The sequence below is a fragment of the Rhineura floridana genome, chromosome 4 (assembly GCF_030035675.1).
Source record: "Rhineura floridana isolate rRhiFlo1 chromosome 4, rRhiFlo1.hap2, whole genome shotgun sequence".
In the NCBI taxonomy this organism is placed as follows: Eukaryota; Metazoa; Chordata; class Lepidosauria; order Squamata; family Rhineuridae; genus Rhineura; species Rhineura floridana.
This window is the reverse complement of record NC_084483.1, coordinates 93,682,953-93,706,526: the sequence shown is the minus strand read 5'-3', so window position 1 is coordinate 93,706,526 and position 23,574 is coordinate 93,682,953. Positions and strand designations below refer to the sequence as shown.

Below are 23,574 nucleotides of genomic sequence, written 5' to 3'. Positions count from 1 at the left end.
TAATGCAGTGTGAGAGTCAGTCATAGTGGGCACTGCCAGAACTAATGGCATATATTACTTGCTATGCTCCAGTGGCAGGCCCGTGGCCGAGTTACAGATTCTTAATCTTGGCAGGGTTTTAAGGGAGAATCCTCTGCCTCCATCTATTTTGAGTCCGTCAGCTGCTGCTGTGAATGATGTTAAAGTGAGTTATCTTAAGAAAATATCTCCCACCCTTCTTAGCTTACCTCAACATGGTGCCTTGTGCTAGCAGTAGTGGACTTGAGAACTCTGGTGATGGTTGATGTCTGGAGTCCTGAAACAGAGTACTTATAATGGTTCTAAGAAATCAAGTGTTACTGAGCTGCAATTTCTTTTTTTCTTTTTTGTCTTCCTTGCTGTTGGGTGTTGGTGTGAAGTGCCTCAACACCAAAGTTTCCATTTCTGCATTTATAGTTCTAAAGACATGGCATCAGAATAATGTAACTTCATTCTATGTATCTGATTTATGGGGTCTGCGATCCTTTGTTGGGTTATATATACTGGTGGTGATATCCCAAGCTTGTCTGCAGTTAGTTGAAATCCTATCCTCTGTTGTCATTGTGTGGAAAGAGAGGAAGAAGCTGGGAGTAATCTTGGGCTCTCTTGACATCAGTGGATGTATGGTGTGGGAGGAGTGGCAGGCCAGGTAAAGGGTATACAGCACAGAACGTTAGTGGTTTGCCGTGTGCCGGCCCCCTCTCTAGCCTAAGAAATTGTGGTTGTCCTATCAGACAGCCCTTGGGTCTGTGACTGCTGCTATTGAATGCCAGGTTGGCTTTAAATAAGATTTCTGTTATCCATGACTTGATTGTGGATGAGGAGGCCAGCCTGGTGTGAATTACCGAGACCTGGATGGGTGAGCAGGGCAGAGTTGGTCTCATCCAGCTATGCCTACCTGGATACTCAGGGCAGACTTGAGGGGGAGTTGTGGTATATAAAGGAATTCTATATCCCTCTCCAGGTTTCCTGTCCACTTGAGTGGCGATCTGTAGTGTCTGTACCTGGCGTTGGGTAATTGGAATTCTGCTGGTTTACCACCCACCTTGCTGCCCAGCAGTCTCCCTGTCTGAGCTAACAGAGATGGTCTTGGAGGTGGTTGAAGATTCCCAGACTGGGGGACTTCAACATCCAAGTCAAGGCCATTAATTCTGGGGCGGCTCAGGATTTCATGGCCACCATGACAACCATGGCGCTTTCCCAAGATATCATTGGCCTGACACGTGGCAGGTCACACTCCAGGTTTGTTTTTTCAACTGGACAGGAAGAGGGTAATCTGAAAGTGGGGGATATTGACATCAGTCCCTTGTCATGATCAGATCTCTTTCTGCTGAGATTTAGGTTTTCAGCACCTTTTTCCTGCTGCAGAGGTGGGGGACCTGTTAGGATGGTCTGCCTTCAGAGGCTGCTGGATCCAGCTGTCTTCCAATGTGCTCTGGGGGTTTTCTGGCTGATATGGTTGGTGCTCCTATCAAAAACCTGGCTGATTTGTGGAATATGTGAATGGCCTGGGCCACTAACCCAGTCACCCCTGAGTGCCTTCTCCTGCTTTGTAGAGCCCTTTTGGCTCCTTGGTATACACCAGAGATCAGGGCATTGAACACAGGCTCCTACTGGGAGAAAGGGTGGGATATAAATATAATAAATAAATAAATAAAGTGGAGAAAAACTCCACATGAATGCAACCAAACACTAGCAAGTGCTCATTATTGAGCCTACTCAATGGTAGTGAAGAAGGTGAAGAAGACATATTTTGCTACTTCTATTGCATCCTCACTGTGTTGTCTAGCAGAGCTTTTCCAGATATTGTGTGGCCTTTTACAGACTGGCCCAAAGGAAGTGGTGGAACCAACGGTGGATCACTATGACTTGTTTGCAAAGCATTTTGAGGATAAAATCGCTTACATCCACCAGGACTTTGACTCCACTGTCATAGCAGATGAATTTCAAGAGGTGTCCAGAACACTGTCTAGTTCTGTTGTGTTGGATGAATTTCAGTTAGTAAGCCTCAAGAGCATGGACAAGGTGCTTGGTTTGGTCTGGGTGACCACCTGTGCTCTTCTCCCTTGCCCCTCATGGCTGATAAAAACTTGCAAGGAGGGGCCGGCCAGCTGTGCCAGGAAAGTGAGTAATGCCTCCTTGAGAGAGGGGGTAGTCTCTGCCTATTTAAAGAAGGAAGTGGTAAGAGCACTCCTTAAGAAATGCTCCCTGGATTTAGAAAATCTTAAGAAATTACCAACCAGTTGCTAATCTTCCCTTTGGGGATGAGGTCCTTGAAGCATGTGGTCCAGGCCAGAACCAGGCTCTCTTGGATGAAACTGATTTTCTAGATCCATTTCAGTCAGGTTTTAAGTCAATAAACTGAAGCTTAAACCAAACAAGACTGGGTATTGATACTGTCACGAGGAGGGAAACTGTCAAATTGTAATCTTAGTTTTAGGCTGACTCATAGTTTGCTGTTTCAAGGTGGAGAGGGAAGGCAATGATTGTGGCAAAGTGTGTGTGTGTTTTCCCTATAGTTACATTTGAGGTGATCCTTGTGAAAATAAAAAAAGTTATAAAATATTTGCTTACCATTGTATCCTGTTACAGAAACTTTTTATCATGAGGTTGGCAATAATTAATACAGTGCTTCAGCAAATGTTTCAAAATACAGGCATAGCCTCATAAAATTAAGCTCTTCTTCCTCCAAATATTGATGATGTGAAGGCCATGAGACTGCTAAGAACTATAGCCACAGCAAACATGTCAACCAGGCTGCAGTGCTGTCTGCATTGTGGCAGAATGCTGGTGCGCATCATGGATCAACCTTCAACAAATATGGGATAAGTCTTTGGCAAATGCCAACCACATTTGATACTGAAGCAGCCCTTGGCAGCCCACTCTTCTATATAGGATTGTATTTTATATTCTGGCAAAGAAAGGACTAAATAGTGAGAATTTTCAATTTTTAAAAATTTGAAATGATTGGTATATATTTCTTTTTTAAAAATAGCAAAAATAATAAAGTGAATTGTGGAGGGATGGCTTCCTCTTTATGAAAATTATATTTAAATGATGAAAGATGCATAAAATGATTTCTAAATAGGCTATGCTATTCAGCAAACACAAGTAAATCATCTGAAATTAGTTTTTGCTAGATTGTCGCTGTTTTTCCCTCCCTCTTCTTATTTTAGATGGGTCGCCTACAAGATCTAGTAAGAAAAAGTGAACAGGGCCTTGGTACTGCAGAAGGCCACATCTCCAGTCTCCAGCAAACCCAGGAAATACTACAAAAAGAATTAGAGTTAACCAGGGCAAGACTAAGGGAGGCCACAGATTCTCTGTATAATGTTGAGGTAACTGCAGAATACACCAGCTCAGTCACCCTGATTTAGATGTTCATGGGAATTCCTTTGCACATCTAGAACTTCCCCTCCATACATACATACACACACATATACACACAGAGAGAGAGAGAGAGAGAGAGATCCTGTTTACTACAGTGTCATTTACTGTAACCCCATATACATTTCACCACTGAGATGTGCTACTGGCCTGTAGCCTAGATGCTTTAAAAGGAAATTTGACAAATTCATGGAGAGTGAATATAGTCATTATGACTCTGTGTAACCTTCAGAGTCAGTATGCCACTGAATGCCAGCTTCTGAGAGTAACAACAAGAGAGGACTGTTGCCTTCATGTCTTACTTGTGGGCTTTCCAGACGCATCTGGCTGATCCCTGTGGAAAACAGAATGCTAGACTAGATGGACCATTGGCCTGATCCAGCAGGGCTCTCACATTCTTATGCACATATTGAGGTTTTCTCTGCATGCACATTAAAAGTCTCAGGGAGCTTTGTATCTACATAACACTGGTGTGCTTGAAAACTCTTGTTAGTCAATAGGAACAAGAAACCCAATTCATACAATTAAACTATATTATCAAAAATACTCAGTTTGTCAGGAGACATAATGTTAAGGATATAAAAATATAGAAACTAAAACACTTTTGAGCAGCCAATTTAGAAATCACTTCTTGTGTATTTAGGAAAGACATGAATGCTGCTTCTGAGCAAAAATGAAATTATTTTGTCACTGCTTATCCATATTTTGAATTTTGTGTTTCTAGGGGGAACTAGACCAGGAAAGACAACATCATGAGGCAATGATTGTAGCTATGAGGGAAGAGGAAAAGTTCAAAGTTGATAAAATGGCCCGTGATTTAGAAATAAAATGGACTGAAAATCTTCGGCAAGTGCCTTTTTTGTTTAATTTTTTCTCTCTTTTAAAGTAAAGCATTATTTAAATGTAATACTGTCCAAAGCTATGCATTTCAATAATATTTTCCTAGTATTTTTAAAGGCTGGAATGTTTTAGTTCTGCTTCTGCTTCTCAGGCAGGAATGTAGTAAACTTCAAGAAGAGTTAAGGCTTCAGCATGAAGAAGATAAGAAGTCAGCAATGACTCAACTCTTGCAGCTAAAAGAGAGAGAGAGAAATGCTACCAGAGATAGCTGGCAGAAGAAAGTTGAAGATCTTTTGGATCAGGTAACTGGAAGGATTAGTAGCATGTTTTATGACCATTTTTAAATTACATCTGAAGAGAGATAAATTGTTGCAGAGCTAATTTAAGGATTAAGAAATCATACACAGTACCCTGTGCCATTATTTGTATCTGTTACTAATTTATATAAAAAATCTGAACATGCCATGATTAGTAGTGAATTGGGAAAAAATCTGTAATGGCTGTCATGGTATTGGTTCTCTCCAGAGTACAGCTTTGGACTAGAAGAACAAAAAGTACCTGTATGATCCATGCCTCAGAGGAATCTAGCTTAGGTCACATGTTATTCACCACTTTATTTGTATCCCTCTCTTTCAAAAGGTTGGGCTACTCAGAGTCTGAAGCATAACAATACAATCCAACATGTAAAAGCATACAATTATTAAACAACCATGCCCAGTATAGCCCAACAGTAAACATTACACAATAAATAAATGAGAGGAGCAGAATCCACAACAGCATCTTAATTCTCAACTTGCAAAAGCCATCTGAAACATTCACATTTTTCATTTTTCTGAAAGAAATGAATTGACTTTACCAAATGCAACAGATCTGCATTAGAACTAGAATGCATTATCATTGCAACCGTTGGCAGTGGACAGATGGAGCATGAGTTTCAAATTCCATACATGTCCTGTGCAGGAAATCAGGCACACAAAGATTAAATAGGATAAGCTCTGGACTTTGATGTGTTCAAGAGACAATACATGTATCTGTGTGTTTCAGAAATGCAGTAAATAAAGTGTAGCTTAATCCTGAAATCCTATGACCCATTTACCTGGGAGTAAGTCCCATTGAACTCATTGGGACTGACTACTGAGCATAGATGCATAGGATTTTGCTATTTATTTATTTTAATGTTTTTGAATCACCTTTAGGCCATAACATGGGCTGCCAAGCCACTCTGCAAGAAAAAACAATACAATTTAAAACAGCAACAGAATTAAAAAACAGATTAAAACAAAATGTCAACTTAAAAACTTTAAAACCAAAGCAAAGTAAAAAATGTTTGATGCTGTCTAAAATTAATCAGGTTTGGGGCTAGTTTAACATCCCTCAGAAGGGAGTTTCATAAACTGAGGTGCTGCTACAGAAAAGACCCTATCCAGCATTCTCACCAACTGAACTTCTTTTGGTGGGACATACAAAAGGGTTTCAGAAGATGATATCAACCTATGGACTGATTCATATGGGAGGAGGCCATCTTTCAGATATTCTGGTCATAAGCTATTTAAGACTTTATAGGTAGTCACCAGTACCTTGAATTGAGCCTGGAAACAAATCAGAAGCCATTGACAGGATTGGTATAATACGGCCTTAAAAACATACATGAGAAAACAATCCGACTGCTGCATTTTGCACCAGCTGCAGTTTCTGAACACTCTTCAAGGGCAGTAGCCCCATGGAGATCACATTGCAATATTTTCCCTATGAGTCCGGCCAATCACAGCGGGTATTAGCTCCACCTATCGTGCAAAGGCAAGAATGTCTTTGAAGTCAAGACTAGGGGCGTCAGGCCCCTCCCACTCTCCAGTTCATTCTTGCCTTCATACGAACAAGATTGGATCTTAAGCGTAGCAAGTAGCTTTTAGCTAAGTTTCGCGTATTTGTTTGCTTCCTTTCCCTGTTTGTGTTTAACTTTCCATTTAAGTTTGAGGGTTCCCTCAGAGACCGCGGCTGCGGTTCTCTACGTTTCTTGGCCAATTTTAAGCCTTTTATTTTTTGAGCCTTTATTTCACCTTATCTCTCTTACTTGTTTGAGGCTTGTTTGAGGGTCCCCTCAGAGACCGCGGCTGCGGTTCTCTTCGTTTCTGTCCGTTTTTTATTTAAGCTTATTTCCCTTACTTGTTTGAGGCTTGTTTGAGGGTTCCCTCAGAGACCGCGGCTGTGGTTCTCTTCATTTTTGTCCGCTTTTGAGCTTCCCCCTGGCTCTGTTGCATCCATCGGGAACTCGCGGCTCTATTTTTTCCCTCTGCTGGGCTGTCTCAAGCAGCGCTCTTAGGAGCTCTTGGAGAGACCGCGGCTACGGTTCTCTCCCAGGTGGGAGCTTGCGGCTGCGGCTTCCTGCCCTCTCTTTCTCCCTCTCTCTCCGTGACTTTAATTTCGCCGCGGAGAGCCCTTTACTCGGCGGCGACAGCGGCTTCCCTCCTGCTGCCTTTCCCGACACAGGCGTCTCTCGGCAGTCTCCTTTTGGGGTTTTTTTAGAGCCGCAAGTGCGACTATCGACCCCGCGCCTCCCCCTGCGAGACTGTGCTGGGCAGCCCTTCCCCCAGTTCGTTACCAGTCGGCCGCCATTGCTTCTTCCCCCTCCGCCATTTTCGGATCATTTTTTCCCACTCTTTTTTCCAGGCGCCATTTTTGTTGAATTCAAATTTCCCGCCTTTTTTGTTACCCCTTTATTAACCAACGGATACCTTCCCTGCAAGTTATCTGTATGTGTGTTGTATGTGTGTTGTAGACAGACTTACAGGGCTTCCTTACACACAAATTTACAGTGGCTGACTTGTACTAAATTTGAATTATATTCAGTACCATCAAGGCTGGAGCTTTAATATCAGTGGCTGACTTGTAATAAATTTGAATTATATTCACTATTATCAAGGCTGGAGCTTTAATATCAGTGGCTGACTTGTACTAAATTTGAATTATATTCAGTATCATCAAGGCTGGAGCTTTAATATCAGTGGCTGACTTGTACTAAATCTGAACTATATTCAGTATTATCAAGGCTGGAGCTGACTTGTACTAAATCTGAATTATATTCAGTATTATCAAGGCTGGAGCTTTAATATCAGTGGCTGCCTTGTACTAAATTTGAAGTATATTCAGTATCATCAAGGCTGGAGCTTTAATATCAGTGGCTGACTTGTACTAAATCTGAATTATATTCAGTATTATCAAGGCTGGAGCTTTAATATCAGTGGCTGACGTACTAAATCTGTATTATATTCAGTATTATCAAGGCTGGAGCTTTAATATCTGTGCCTGACTTGTACTAAATCTGAATTATATTCAGTATTATCAAGGCTGGAGCTTTATATCAGTGGCTGACTTGTACTAAATTTGAATTATATTCAGTATCATCAAGGCTGGAGCTTTAATATCAGTGCCTGACTTCTAATAAATCTGAATTATATTCAGTACATCCTGCCCCCTCTGTGGCCGTGTACCACGCCTGAAATCCACCCTACAGCACTAATCTGAACCATATTTTGTACATCCTCCCCCTCTGTGGCCGTGTACCAAGCCTAATATACAGCCTATATTACACAGCCTATATTGTTTTAACGCTGATACCACAGTGCATCCTGCCCCCTCTGTGGCCGTGCACTTAGCCATCTGCCAGTGTATTCTACCCCCTCTGTGGTCGTACACTGTGCCAGTTCGGGTCTTTACATCCTGCCCCCTCTGTGGCCGTGTACTGCACCCAAGTTAATATAAGATGGCAGAACAGCCAGGCATGTCGCAAGCAGCCAATATGATGCCAGATCAGCCAGGCATGTCACAAACAGCCCAGCCGCAACACTCTAAGGCGACTAAGCCTAAGCATGTTAAAGCAATGGCTAAGACAAAACATCTTTCAAGCCATAGCAAACCAGATCAGCCAGGCATGTCACAAACAGCCCAGCCGCAACACTCTAAGGCGACTAAGCCTAAGCATATTAAAGCAATGGCTAAGACAAAACATCTTTCAAGCCATAGCAAACCAAAGCGGCCACGCTATGCCTCTGTGCCAACCCCCACCACTACCACAGCAACTCAGGCACACATAAGCGACATACTTCATTCCCCTGCTGCTTCCTCTGACGAGGAAGATTTTGCTGGCTTCCACACTCAGCCTTCGCCCAACCAGTTTTACTGTCCCAAACATCTGCTCCAATAGCCACTCAGGCACAAACATCTACCACAACTGGGCTGCTGCCGTCCCCTGATTTCCTCTTCCAACTTCAAGCCATGCTGGCATTTTTCACCCAAATGCAGTCACCACCACAAGTTCCTGCCATACCCCAACTCAACATGGACCAACGTGCGTGTCATGAAGCTCATCCTTCCTGTTCACCTAACCCCTTTGATGTAGCCAGAGGCAGAGTTTTTGACGAAGCCTCGTATGCGGAGGAATCATCCTTCACTGACCACGTTGAAGGAGATGACTGGAGCGAATATTCAGCTCATGAGGAGGATACATCGTATCGCTTGTTTAATGCCTCAGACTATCAGCCCCTGGCACGCAGGGTAGTTAATACCCTTGGTCTCCAGACTGCGCCTTCAACTTCCTCCACCCCAGCCATCAAAGGGGCCAAGGTTCTCAAATCCCCTGCACCTACTGAACATTACCTTCCGGTGCCGGACCCGATTGCCAAATTGGCCTCTGAAGAATGGGCTCACCCATTCCATTCTCGCCGCTTCAAGAACCTGGCTGACAGGTTTTACGCCCTAGCTCCGGACTTTGCCACCAAGTTAGACGTCCCTGGCATAGATGAACCAATCGCTCGCCTCGTTTCACGTTCTCTCTTGCCCAGGGAAGGGGAATCCCAACTAAAGGACACTACTGAGCGACGAATAGACTTCGCCCTCCGCAAAAATCACGAGGCCACTGCCCTCTCCATGCGTGCCTCCGCTTCAGCCTCCATTTTCTCCAGAGCAGCTATGATGTGGCTAGATGATCTTCTAGAGGACACTAGCCCTGATCCTGTCGCCCTCAGAAGGTCACTGGTAAAGTTGCATAAGACAGCAGCTTTTGTGGCCGATGCCACCTTGGATACCACTCAATTGGGGGCACGAGCCATGACGGCTCAGATAGTCGCTCGACGGACCCTCTGGCTTCGCCACTGGCAAGCTGATTCAGCGGCCAGAATGAATCTGTCCAGGGCGGCCAGAATGAATCTGTCCAGGGCTCCTTACTCCGGATCGTTACTCTTCGGCGAGGAAGCTCTAAAGGCAGTGCTGGTTGATCCCAAAGACGCCCACAAACCGGTTCTGGCCACTGTCCAGAACATCGACCACAGGCCTTTCAGGCGATCTCCTTCCTTCCGTACTAACCAGCCCTTTCGAGGAACGCGGCCAGGAGGACGAGGCCGCAACTTCAGATCCTATGACCCCAATTCATTCAGGGGCTCCTGGAACCGACGCTTCCAGGGCAGAGACCTACGGCTGGCTTGCCAACTTCGACAAAAGCCATCTCCAACCAACTCAACGCCTACTACATCTAGGGGCAATGTTGGACACCCTGCAGGCAATGGTATTCCTGGCTCCAGATCGCATCACTGCCATCACAAGCATCGCAAGGTCCCTGATGCAACAAACATCAGCAGATGTCATGCTTCTAGCCAGGGCGCTCGGAATGTTCATTTCTACAATCCATATTGTGCCATGGGCTCGAGCCCACACTCGGCATCTTCAATGGATTCTACTGCCCTTTCAACAGGACATTGCCAGCTCCAACCATCGCAAAGTTCACTTGACCCCCGCGCTGCGCCTATCATTCCGCTGGTGGACGAGGTCCCAACACCTCTCCAAGGGCACGCCGTTCAGAGAACCACACAGAACTGTTGTAACCACAGATGCCAGTCTCATCGGCTGGGGAGCCCACTGCAACTCCCAGTACGTTCAGGGGGTTTGGTCCACCACAGAGCAGACTCAAAGCATCAACTGGCTGGAGCTAAAGGCTGTACATTTAGCTCTACTTCATTTTCAGTCTCTGTTCCCTTTGGACCATGTCCTCATTCGAACGGACAACACGTGTGTAAAATCACATTTGAACAGACAGGGGGGCACCAGGTCTCGTCCTCTGCAGGACCTAGCCTCCCTCATCTTTGTCTGGGCAGATCATCATCTACAATCCCTGAAAGGAGAACATCTCAGAGGGATTTGGAATGTGACAGCAGACTGGCTCAGCAGACAACAGTTTTTTCTGGGGGAAAGGAAACTTCACCCAGACATTTTCCATCGTCTTCAGAGTCGGTTCGGCGAATGCTCAATCGACCTGTTTGCCTCCAGTCGCAATTGCCAACTTCCCAGGTACTTTGCCCGATACCTGGATTCAACAGCGGAAGCAATAGATGCTCTGACAATACCGTGGCCAGACGGTCTCTTGTACGTCTTTCCTCCAATACCATTGTTAACCAAAACCTTGAGGAAGGCGCGAACCGAGAGGGCACAGCTGGTTCTGATAGCACCATTTTGGCCGTGGTTCTCAGATCTTCTGGCAATACCAATGATGGAGCCTTGGACACTTCCAGTCAGGCCAGACCGCCTATCCCAGGGTCCAGTATGGCACCAGGACCCTACTTGGCTCAATCTAACAGCGTGGCATTTGAACAGGGACACTTGAGGTTAGCTGGCCTGTCTGACGCTGTGATTGATATTATTTTGGCCTCGAGAAGACCATCTACCACTCGTATTTATCAACATACTTGGGTGGCTTTCTCCAAGTGGGGCCAGTTCCACCACCACGATCCCTCCCAGGCCACCATGCAACAGGTGCTGCAATATCTCCGTAGTGGCTTCATGATGGGACTTAGACCCAACACTCTACGCCGACATGCGTCTACTCTGTCGTCCATTCTCTCAGTGTCCTCTACTGAAGCTCCTATTTCCTCACATCCGTTCATCAAACTTTTTTGAGGGGAGTCGCCCTACGCTCTCCGGCTGTTGTCCATTGGTTTCCCTCATGGAGTTTGCTGAAAGTTCTGCAGGCCTTGCAACGCCCTCCGTTTGAACCCATCAGGACTGTGCCCCTCCGTATACTGTCCTTCAAGGTCTTGTTCCTGATCGCAATCACATCTGCCAGACGTGTTTCGGAGTTGGGCGCATTGTCTTCTGCTCGACACCTCTGCGTCTTCCGTAAGGACTCGGTTGTACTGAAGACTGATCCTTCCTTCCGTCCCAAGGTTGATTCGGTTTTTCATTGCAACCAGGACATTGTTTTGCCTTCCTTTTGTCCGAATCCTACCCATCCTCTCGAGAAGGCTTGGCATTCGTTAGATGTCCGGAGGGCTCTCAAGACCTACCTGTCTAGGACCCAAGAGATTCGACGAACGGAGTCTCTGTTTGTATCCTTTCATCCAAGGTCTATGGGACATAAAGTATCCAATTCTACCTTATCCCGTTGGTTAAGGGCATGTATCACTTTAGCTTATGAGTCTCTGAAGCTGTCAGTTCCAGCTAGTATAACGGCTCATTCTACCAGGTCAGCTGCCACTTCGGCTGCTTTTGCCACTAATGCTCCTGTTGCCGATATTTGTAGGGCTGCAGTCTGGTCTACCCCACACTCGTTTATAAGGCATTGTAAAATTGATTGCTATGCCTCTGCTGATGCTTCTTTTGGCAGACGAGTGTTGCAACAGGTTCTTAATCAGGACTAGCATGTGGTCCCACCCTGTATGGGCTGCTCTGGTACATCCCGCTGTGATGGCCGGACTCATAGGGAAAATGGACCATTGGTCTCACCTGAAGGGTGATTTTCCTATGAGTACGGACATCACGGCCCTCCCAGTTGGAGGATTATATATTTTCTAATGTGTTATATATTACTGTTACGCTATTATATTTAAATTTAAGAGTGAAGTCAAGACTTCTAGTTCTGTTATACCGCTATGTTGGAGTCATGTTACTATGCATGTGACTATTGTGTTATTTTCCTGCTGCCAGGTCTGTTGGCCTTGTTCTTGTATTTTTAGATATTTCTCCTTAGACTCGCTGCGAATGAACTGGAGAGTGGGAGGGGCCTGACGCCCCTAGTCTTGACTTCAAAGACATTCTTGCCTTCGCACGATAGGTGGAGCTAATACCCGCTGTGATGTCCGTACTCATAGGAAAATCACCCTTCAGGTGAGACCAATGGTCCAATCTAGCCAGAAGGTGACCAAGCCATATATCAGATCTCTCTTCTACAGAATGGGGTGTTGCTGACATACCCACTGAAACTGAGAAAAAGTGTTCTTGGACACAGCAGTCATCTAGGCATCCAGGAGCAATGTTGGATCCTGATGTACTGCCTAAAAGCAAAGCATATCCTTCAAAGAGAGTGCAACCCCATATTGAATATGCTGTATTCCCACTCTGCTTTCTACTGACCAGCAGCACCTCGGTCTTGTCTGGAACGAGCCTCAACTTGTCTGGTTTGGAATGTCCACAGCCTCCTAGGCATTAGTTGAAAATCAGAGATAGAGCTGAGTTGTTGTATGAATGAGACCCAACAATGTACTGAGTGATAATCCTCCTTCTGAGATGGTTCTGGTCTCATTCATTGGAACAGTCATAAAATGTTGCTCCCAAGTCCCACATCCCAGATGTCCCAGGAGGATACCATGATTGTTTGTGAATGCCATGGAAAGGTCCAACAGAACCAACAGGGGTTGCACTCTTCTTGTCTAGTTTGCAGACTAGATAATCCACCAAGGCTGTTTCAGTACCAAACTCAAATCTAAACCTGGAGTGAAAATCATCCAGATACTAGATCATTAAATAATATTAGGTAGTTTATCCATGTTCTTCGCACCAAGGGAAAGGAAATAGGAGTATAATTGGTTTTAGGCTATGAGGTAGTTGTTATAATAATAATAATAATAATAATAATAATAATAATAATAATTGTTCATCCTTCACCATTAGGTCCAAGTTTGGGTATAGAATATCTGTCATAGGTGGTCTTGATGGTTTGCTAGTTATATATATTAACAAAGGCAAATGACAGTTCAGGATCACATTCAGGACATTCTCTGTCTCTCTCTCTCTCTCTCTCTCTCTCTCACACACACACACACACACACACACACACACACAGGGTTAACTCCAACTAAATCATACTCAGAGTAGACACATGGAAATCCTTGGACATGACTAACTTAAGTATGACTTAGTTGGCGTTAACCCCTGTTCATGTGGCTAACTATTTTGTAGCATTAAATCAAATAAAACCCAGAGTACTGTAAAGAAGCATAACATCCCAAACTCAGATTTGAAAGAAGGTATTTGACACCTTGCTGTCCTGGGCTCCTTCTGGGAGGAAGGGCGGGATATAAATCAAATAATAATAATAATATCTGATCTAAGCAAGCAAGGAGTGTGGGGCCAGCTTTGTTTTGGAATACTACAGAGTTTGGAATTCTAGTACAGCAAGCTGCTTTAGCCATGAGCATAACAGCAAGCTCTTAACAGTTTCCTGACTGGAGAATTTGTCTTATGGCTAAGGTTTTCTGGATTTAATGTAATTATTTATTTACTTCACTGCTGTGACTGTCTTAACTGCTGGAAATGTTATTTTGATTTGTGGGTTGAATTTGAATATTGAAATTTTCTCCTTGCAAATCAAGACTGAGAAAACATGATTCATACTTTGTTAACAAACATATTAAGGAATGAAAGTACATAAATCAGTAAGCAGCATATTGAGACTCTTACTGGTTGATTGAAAGATAAAACAAGGGAGATTAATTTAAAATAACTGGTGTATGAGTCATAAATCATGTATCCAGCAACGAAATAACCCATTATTCAATTTTAACAATTGTATTGATCATATATATGTTGCATCTAATGTACACTGTGATGTACCACTTATACATGCTGACTTAATAAATGGTAGGGGTGTGCATCAGCTCTGTGTGTACCCTGAATTACAAGATGAGTCAGAGGAGGTTCTCACATTTCCAAGTCAGACTGCACTGTTAACAAGGCATCTCAAGGTAGATCACAGACTCCCTAAGCTTCCAAGTTGCTCTGTGGCCTCTGCTGTCCAAAAATCCACAACCCCTCCCTCCCACCATCACCATACTGCTGAGAAACAAAACCAAGCTGACTTGGTGAAATGCCTTGACCTTAAGACAGCAGAGGCTGGAGAGGTGAGGATAATCTTTCATTTCGATGTACTAGTGTAGCTTTTAATCACAGTGAGTTATTTTCTTGGCACTCCAATCACAATGTGTGGATTTAAAATTGTGCTTATTTTTCACATGGATCTGTGTCTTTCCCTATTCAAGTAAATGGAGAGGTATCCATTGTAGCCCCCAAAATCCATGGGGAGAGACAGAAGCCCACCCCCTCAATGATCCTTGGGTAACAGATTCCTTGCTGGGACATGACATTTTCCCCACCCAGTCTTTCCTGTAGATCTATGCTATTTTTCCACCCCCCCAAAAAAATTTCCATAGTACCTTCCCTAGGATGGTAAAGTCTGTCGTGGAATGCCCATTGCAGCTATCATTCTGAAATTTTGCAGAGTACATTCCCTCAGAAGAGATGACCATGCCTGCAAATTGCATCTGATTCTGTCAGGAAATAAAAAAGTTGCAGACAGGATATATCTACCTACAATGTGGAAGGTTTAATCCAATCTGGAGGGGTTGCTATGCCTGCACATTTCATCCACTTCTGTGAAAAGGAAAAGAAATTTTAGCTGTTTTTAGATTCACCATTATAGCGAATGGGAGATAAACAGGGCTTCATTTGTAATAGATCAAATTCAGTCTCCAATGACAAGTCAAGTACAAAAGACACAGAGTGGCTCTGAAACAGATTAGGCTGCTTCCCAAAACTACAGACACAAGGTGACTCTTGTGGTGAGTGCGCACCCCTAGTAAATGGCATTATATTATATGTAAAGTGTAATTTTGCTATGGACTAATAAAAATATTTTAAGGAACATTTATATCTAAAACACTTCAGTTGACTTCCAAATCATTTACAGATTGATTTGTGGTTGGCAATAAAATAGCTGTAGATCCTTAATCATGTTGCCATGTTGTGTAAAACAATTGCAAAATGTACTTCAAAATATAGCTGAACATTTGTTTAAAATGTTTAAAGGGCTTTGCTAACAAATATTAAATATGAAAAAGATACTTGACCATTCTTCCAGAATACACTTACTGAAGTAGATGTATCAATTTGCATAAAATAAAAAATAATTTAATACAGGAACATGATAAAATTCTGTGATATACATCAATTTTCCCACCACCAATGATTAACTTTTTAAAAATGGGACAAAATATTTCAATGATGTGATTTTCATGTGTTCATTCGATTTATATAACAAGCCATAGCAAAAATGTTCTGTGTCAATTTTTCCCAATCAATTTTCAACATATTTTTCCTTCTCAAATTAATATTAATGTTCTGTGTTTTACTGTCCCTTCTTTATCCCATCTTCTTAGTTATTTCTGAATATTTCCCTTTATTCCTATGATCTTTTCTTCATAGCGGCACTGTCTCGGTGAAGCTTTGCATAAATCTATCAGCAATGTAAGTGAGTTGCACTTACAATATGTACATGAGGGCATGCTTGCACTTCTCAGCTTGCTTACTGGCCAGTGCTGCTTCAGACCATTAGTCTATTAAAGAAAGAAATTGTGTTCAAGGGACGAGATTACACATTAATTTCATAAAAAGCTCTGTGCTGCATTCATTCATTCATTCATTTGTGTATGTGTTAATATTATTTGACATTAAACATCACACTGTCATTTTATGTGATGTAAAAGCAAGCTTGCAGGCAGTACATGTGCACATTATAAAGCTTTTTATAAAGCATGAAAATATGTGGTACTATGTTACAGTTTGAAATACATAATGTAACTCAGTTATAATTCAACTACTATATTTTGTTCTGTTTGTACAAACACCTAAAAGACAGTGAATGGGATCTAAATGGCCATGCAGAACACTATGTATACATATGATATAGCCCCCCCCCCACACACACAGCTAAAAAGCCACTTGTGAGAGTTAGGAGACCTTCCAGGGAGGTGTGTGATGTAACAGGATGTGATGCAGTTGGGGAGAAATTGGTGATTCTCCTCTGTGCACATGGAAGTGCATTTGAAGCTGTTGGGATCCTAGCTAATATTTAAAATAATATTTAGAATAAATCCCAAGAATATTAATGACTTTAATCTTTAAGACCATAAAAACAGTTGAAGCTCCCCTATGGCAGAGATGAGGAATGTGTGGCTCTGTAGACATTGATTGACTCCAGCTGCCAGTGGCTCCAGCCAGCACAGCCAATGGTTAGGGAGGGCCACAGTAGGTTCCACATCCCTGTCCTGTGGCCCTGGATTATGGTGAAAAACAGTGTGTAGACAGAGCTTCTCCTAGAATGGCTCTACCACAGTTTGTTATGAGCAGGATGTCACTTTAGTTATAAACACCACAAATCTGCCACTAAAATGGTTTCTTACAGTGCAATCCTATAGATGTCTATTCAGAAATAAGTACAGCTGAGTTCAGTGGTGCTTATTTAGTTACTTTACAGCACAATCCTTTGCATGTTTACTCAGAAGTCAGTTCCATTATAGTCAATGGGATTTACCTGCTAGAAAATATGGTTAGGATTATAGCCAGGCTGAGCAATCGGATGACTGGGAATCCATGGGGGGGAGGGGAGAGATTTAAAACGTTGATGGCTATGAAACTTCTACTGTATCCTATGCCTGCTCAGCCCAGGAGGGGGGAGAAGTAATGTCAAAAGGAATATCGAAAGCTGGTGAAGAAATGATGGATGCACCCGTTGAAGCTTAAACCTCTAGCACAGGGGTGGTGGTGGTAGGAGTGAGTGGGAGATGGCCACAGCAGTTGGACAATGCAAGTGTCCTGCCTTCCCTTGTTTACCAATGTAGGGTACTCTTTCCTGGCAGCCCCAGTTGCTAGAATAGGATGGAGGTTGCAGGCGGGTGTTTGTTGCTGGGGTCCTGAGGCACAGTACCTGTTAAGATTCTAGGAGAAGTGATAGCTATGTGCACAGGTTTCCAAATGTGCTCAGAATAAGAATTATTGTTTTTTTGCAAAGTCTCTTCTTTTGTGCCTAGACCTCTTTTTTACTGCACTGTGCTCCCCTCTTTGGGCCAAGTGCTCTTTCTCCATGGTTCCTGTCACCAAAGTTCCCACTTGTGTGCTCTTAAGTGTGCCTGACATGAAGCCAGAGAGTATAGCCCCATGCCCCAAGCTCTTTCATCTGAGTTATAGTCTCCATGTCTGGGGTTAATATACATGTGAGACTGTGTACTATAAATGGCTCCTGAGTTACTCCACATTTTAAGCTATCGTTTTAGGGATGGCATGACAGGAGGTGACTTCCCAGAGACTTCAGTCAGAAGGAAATTCCTTCTACCAGCCCTAGACATGGTATAAAATTCCACCTTCATTGTGGGTTGGAAGTAAGCTAATACAGCTTAGGATGTGTTGAATCCATGACATGCCCATTTTCCGCCTATGCATAACCCACAACATGCCCCATTTTTGCCTGCTTCACCAGAAGATCTTTGCTGGCAGAGCCTTCCTGCTGGCAGAGGTTTCCACAACTGGTATAAGGGAGTTCTGTCAGCAGAAGTGTCATCCCACTGGCATAGCTTCCTCTCCACCAGTGGGAACACAATGGTGCTGGATTCTAACATTCTTGAGCTTGTAGATCTCTGTCATTACATTGCACCATTAATGTCCCAGTGATTATAACCCTGTGTAAGATTACAGCTATGCTCAGCAGTTAGGGCTGGCTCTTCCATTTGGTAAACTGAGGCAATTGCCTGAGATGATAGGCAAGGTCTCTGCTTCTTCCTTTATCTCCTCCTTCCCTGCCTCAGTCTAGGAAGGGCTCAGGAGCTTCTTTCCCAGAGTGAGGCATTCTACACAGAGTGACGGTGAAAAGAGCTGCACCTTCGCTGCAGTAGTTAACAATGCTGCCTAAACTTAGAAAAAAAGTTGCTGTGAATTTCTTCAGTTCTAGATAGCTGCATATACAGCTGTAGAATCTGGAAGAGCTTTTCCTACAGTCCTGCTGCTTTACCATATGAAACCAACTTGCCAGTTCAGCTGGATAATCAACTGCTGTAGAAACTGTTAAAATACATTAGGTGGTATGCATGTTTCACCACTGCCTGCTCATGACACTGCTTTGGTTGCAGCAATGGTTAACAATGAAAATAACATTTCTTAACATTACTTCTTAAGAAATAAGCTGTTTAACTTCAACATTTTACCAAAAAATGTCCAAATGGGAAGATGTAAGAAGAGCAAAAGAGTGAATATTCAAAATAGCTATACTAGTTAACATTACTGAATTATTTCTATCACTGTATGCTAACTTGGAGATCTATATCATCACTAAATTATATGAATGTAAAACAGTAATGCTGGGGAAAACATTGACATTTTGTGCAACTTTTAACAGGATTTATCTGATGAAATATAAATATTAAAAGCTCTGCACAGTTATGAGGCTTTTTTGCATAAATTCTTATCTGATTCCACAAGATTGGTCATTGTGTCAACAATAGAATGAAATGAGAAATAATTATAGATAACTAAATGAATCAAAAGAATAAGATTTTAGAATATGAAAGCTTAAAATAGAATCTTTATATACATATTTGTTTATATTAAGAGCTAGGTAACTTGTAATCTAGTCTACTTATTCAAGTCACCCAAACTGAGATTTCCTTTTTATCCTCCTTCCTCAAAAGAGAATAGTAAGTTTTAAAAATTGATTTATTTGAGTAAAACAATCTATTTCATACATGTATGCATTGTACATAAAAGTTTGTCCTCAATTCTGCAACTTTTTATGGAGTCAAATGTGATGCATCTCTCTTGTACTTTTTTTTGCAACAAAATAATAATAATAATAATAATAATAATAATAATAATAATAATAATAATATTTATTGCGGCCGAAGGCCAGTAAAAAGCATCATAAAATTTAAAACCATACATATACAAAATAAAACCATCAGCCAATTTTTGTGTGGAGTTAAATAAGGCTGCATTCTGCGTACTGTGATAGCCAAGGAACAAAATTTAGCTACAGCATATGTAACCTGTCGATGATGATCTCGCAATAAGTATCTTGTATAATATAATGCATCACGGCCAGGTATCAGTTGGATGATAGGATTGATGCTTACTGTTCGGATATCTTGGTAGAAAGGACAATGTAATAGGACATGAGATATTGTCTCGATCGCTCCATTTCTGCATGGGCACAACCTTTCTGAACGTGGAATCCCCCGGAACCTACCCTCACGTAAGACTGACGGCATCACATCGAATCTTGCCATGGTGAAAGCTTTCCTGTGGCTGGCAGTAGGCAAAGTGGTGAGATATTGTGCAGGGGTAAAACCCCTAACATAAGAAATAGCATCAGATTTAGTGGTTGTCACTGCGATGTGTGCTTGCAGTTCTGTGTCCATTATACGTTGGGACAGGCTTGACCATGCGTTGTCGAATCCTAGTTTAGAGATATTAACCGGCGAAAAGCCGAGCAAGGACACTTTCTTGATTATTGACTTATGCCAGGTTGGGATATAGGTGCCATGCAGAACTAGAGGCGCCAGACCAACAGGTAAGAATTGCAATTTTAGCCATAGTTTTAACTTGAGTTTCCAAATACGTACTTCAATTGAAGGGAGGCCTACTTCCATTCTAACCATCGCATTTGGGACACATGGGGGGAATCCCAAGGACAGCCCTCAAGAATTTGGTCTGTATAGTTTCAAAAGGGGCTGCCTTTAGGAAGGTCAGGATCTGTGCGGCATATAACATTTGTGCAATGACCTTCGCCTCAAACACTTGGATGGAAGAAGGAATATGTTGGCCACCCTTTGTATAAAAAAAGGATAGGAGTGCTTTAGTGGTCCTACTTGCGGCCAACATGGTATCCTTTACATGGAGACGCAGGGAGCCTGAGGCTTGAAAAATCACCCCCAGGTATCTAAAAGATGGAACCTGCTCAATTTTCCGTCCATTCAGTTGCCAATTGTATGTTTTCCTGCTTTTGGAGAACACCAGAACTTTGGTTTTGTCATAATTAATAATTAAGTGGTCCTTGTCCTTGGCACAATGCTCTGCCAGTACGCGCAGGAGGCGACGTAATCCACTACGCGTTAACGATAGTAGAACCGCGTCATCGGCGTAGAGTAATATTGAAATCAGTCTGTTAGCCAGAGAAGGAGGTTGGGATACGATTCGCGCCAAGGATCCAACTAGGGAGTTAACATACATATTAAATAGAGAGGGAGCTAACACACATCCCTGCTTAACTCCCGTATATGAAGGAATTGGTTTGGTCAGATGACCTTTATTATCACATCTGACTTGTATTCTGGTGTTTTCGTGCAATGATCGTATCAATACTAGCAAGCGCCTATCCATATTCGTTGACTCAAGTTTTTCCCACAATATGTTTCTAGGTATAGAGTCAAAAGCACTTTTGAAATTGATGAAGGCCATGTAAAGCGATCTTCCCTTCTTTGATGTATATTTCTCCACCAGGTGATGAATAACTAGTAGGTGATCTATTGTGGAGCGTTCTCCTCTAAACCCCGCTTGTTCATCAGGCAGGATGTTCTCTTGAGCCAACCAAGTCTGGAGTTTATCCAGAAGATGTAGCGCATATAGTTTACTGATTGTATTCAAAAGACTGATTGGCCTATAGTTAGCGGGGTCATCGCGTGCTCCACGTTTGAATATTGGTACTACGGTAGCCAGGCCCCAGTCTTCTGGAATTTCAGCCGTACGGTCAATTGCCGTAAATAAGGCGGCTAGGACAGGTGCCCACCACTCTGAGTATCGCTTGAATATTTCTGGCGGTATTTTGTCCAGCCCCGGGGCCTTGCCCTCTTTCAACCGTGCTATTAATGAAGTTATTTCCTTAGAGGAAACGGGAGGCCAATCTGACACATCTTTCAGGAGGGTCCTAGGAGGGGGCTCGCAATCCGGCCTTCTTGTATAGGTATAGGTATAGGTATAGGTATTGGCGTTTTAGTGGCCCATCCTTTATTAACAAGTCGCCAAAAGGTGGTCATATCCTTGCTTTTTGAGGCCCGTATCAAAGTTTTCCAAAGTTCTACTTGGGCAAGTTTCTTCTTCCTTTTAATCAGCAATTTGTATCTTCTCTTCAGGGCCATATATCCTGTGGTATCACGGTGAGCTGTAAGGTCCTATATCTTTTGTACTCTTCCACTAAAAGAGATCTCATAACATAACACTCATGGTCAAACCAGGGGTGTGAAGGACATTTTAAAGGACCAATATTAATTAATGCCTTGGCTGTAGAATTAAGGTTCTTTTGTAGATTTATAAACAATTCATGGAACAGTGCGATTATATTCAGCCCCTGAGTTTCTTCTGTTATTTTTTGTTGAAGAGAGCCATTTGTATCTTGAGTGTAAGGTTTCCTTAGCCATTGTCTCAAGTTTAGGAGTCCATTTAGCCCGAACAGATTTATTCAATGGAAAAATGTCTGGTCCAGGGCGCCATTCCATCTTAAGGCCCTGGTTGCCGCAGAGAAAATTTACAAGTACAGGGAGATGATTGCTTTCTATGCGATTCTCAACCTGGCAGCTGGCCACCGAGCTAAAGAAAAGAGATGACACAATCACGAGATCTATTACCGAGGCACCTGGACCCGCAAGGAAGGTGAATTCGCCACTCCTATCGCCCGCTGTCGAACCGTTCAGGATGGTCAGATTAAGGCTATAGAACATGCGATGTAAGCATAGGCCAGCGAAATTACAGCCTGGGTCCTTTGACTGTCTCTCTGGCAGACTAGCGGCAACATCAAACGAAGGCAGGATTTCACAAAAATGCTCATATAAGGCTTCATCTCTTCCGAGTCTGGCATTGAAATCTCCTGCAAGTATCAATATCGCGTCCGGGCACTCTTGTAACTGTTTATGATTAAAGAGCTCAAGCTTATGTATATTACTTATCACCTTGTGCTTTTGCCGTTGAGGTGGGATGTAAACATTTACAAGAATAAGTCGAACTTGATTTAGTACTAGCAGTAGCGACATTGCAATTTCGGGAGGGTAATTTACAGAGTTCATTGTAACATTTAGTGCAGTTGAAACCAGCACTATGAGGCCACCTTTAGGTCTTCCACCGGCGGTGCTTGGCGAAGCCTTTAATGAGTATGAGGAAAAATCCCTTAGCTCCACAGGCTCTGTGGTCCAGGTTTCTTGTATCAATATAAGGTCATGTTTACTTATATAATCCAAGAACATCCGATCTTGTAATTTACTCCTCCATCCTGGGATATTCCATGATATAAGTGAAAGTTTGTGTTTGTGGGGGCTCTTATTTTGTCAGAATACACTTCGGTGTGGACGAGTAATACTCTCCTTAATTAATTGATTAGATACCCCGGGATTGTGCAATGGGCTGTTATCAGCTGGTGAATGAATTATCGCCTCGCAGGTGATTGCCGGTCTACGACATTAGAGATTATCACCATGGGGAAATGAAATCTCGCCAGAATTTGTCGTTTGGGAGGAGAGCCTTCTTCTTCCTTTTCCAGATATCTGACGTCTGTCCACGATGGAACAGAACATGTATTTAGAATAGTCTTCTGAGGAGGATCATGTGACCTTATGTTGTTTACTCGTAGAGCCTCAGTAGAGGGGAGCTGGCAAGAAGGGATTGCCTTTAATATAGCTAAGTTAGTCTGCTGTGCCCGATCTGCTTGTATATGTCCAGAGTCCTTCGGGTCATAGTGTGGTCTATCGCTAAGGGTAGTCGGATCCACTTGTATTCTCCTGGCCTGTAAATATACAACCAGTTTCTGCAGCTGACAAATAATATCCCGTTGTGCCGTCTCTGATAATGCACTGTACGTAGTAATGAGATTCTTCTCTTCTTCTATATAGAAGCTAAAAGATTCTTTGTTGTTATTCACTTTAGCGCTCTGATCTAACGGAGATGAAGTATAGAGGAGAAACGTTAAGTGTGGCATTACTCTGTGGCGATATGGGCATTTCACAGGCAGAAGGTGCCTTTTTTATTTCCATTTGTGGTGTCGGTATTAGATCTTTATTTAAGGTTTTTATCTTTCGTATGTCTGTCAGATTTGTGGTATAAGATAAAAAAGGAGTGTTGGAAGCGACCACGCCTCTCTGTATTGTTCTTTAGTGGTATGAAGGCAGCACAAACGGGGGGGCATGTTCTTCATTTCCATATGTGCTGTTGGTGTATCTTTATTTAGGATTTTCGTTTTATTTTTATTCATAGTAGGGAGTTTAG

The 23,574-nt window shown here is 42.8% G+C and overlaps 1 protein-coding gene across 4 annotated transcripts in view; it reads left to right on the top strand.

The window, feature by feature from the left end:
* Positions 1–23,574, top strand: part of FAM184A (family with sequence similarity 184 member A) — a 140,700-nt gene that overhangs the window by 84,268 nt on the left and 32,858 nt on the right. For 3 of the 4 annotated variants that reach the window (XR_009762232.1, XM_061623715.1, XM_061623714.1), the window contains exons 7-9: positions 3,195–3,356; positions 4,130–4,255; positions 4,401–4,547. Coding sequence is in view for 3 of the 4 variants with exons in the window: in XM_061623715.1 (XP_061479699.1) it covers positions 3,195–3,356; positions 4,130–4,255; positions 4,401–4,547 (435 nt within the window). In the remaining variant the exon portion in view is untranslated. The remainder of the gene's footprint in view (positions 1–3,194; positions 3,357–4,129; positions 4,256–4,400; positions 4,548–23,574) is intronic. The other variant, XM_061623716.1, reaches the window with a different exon arrangement.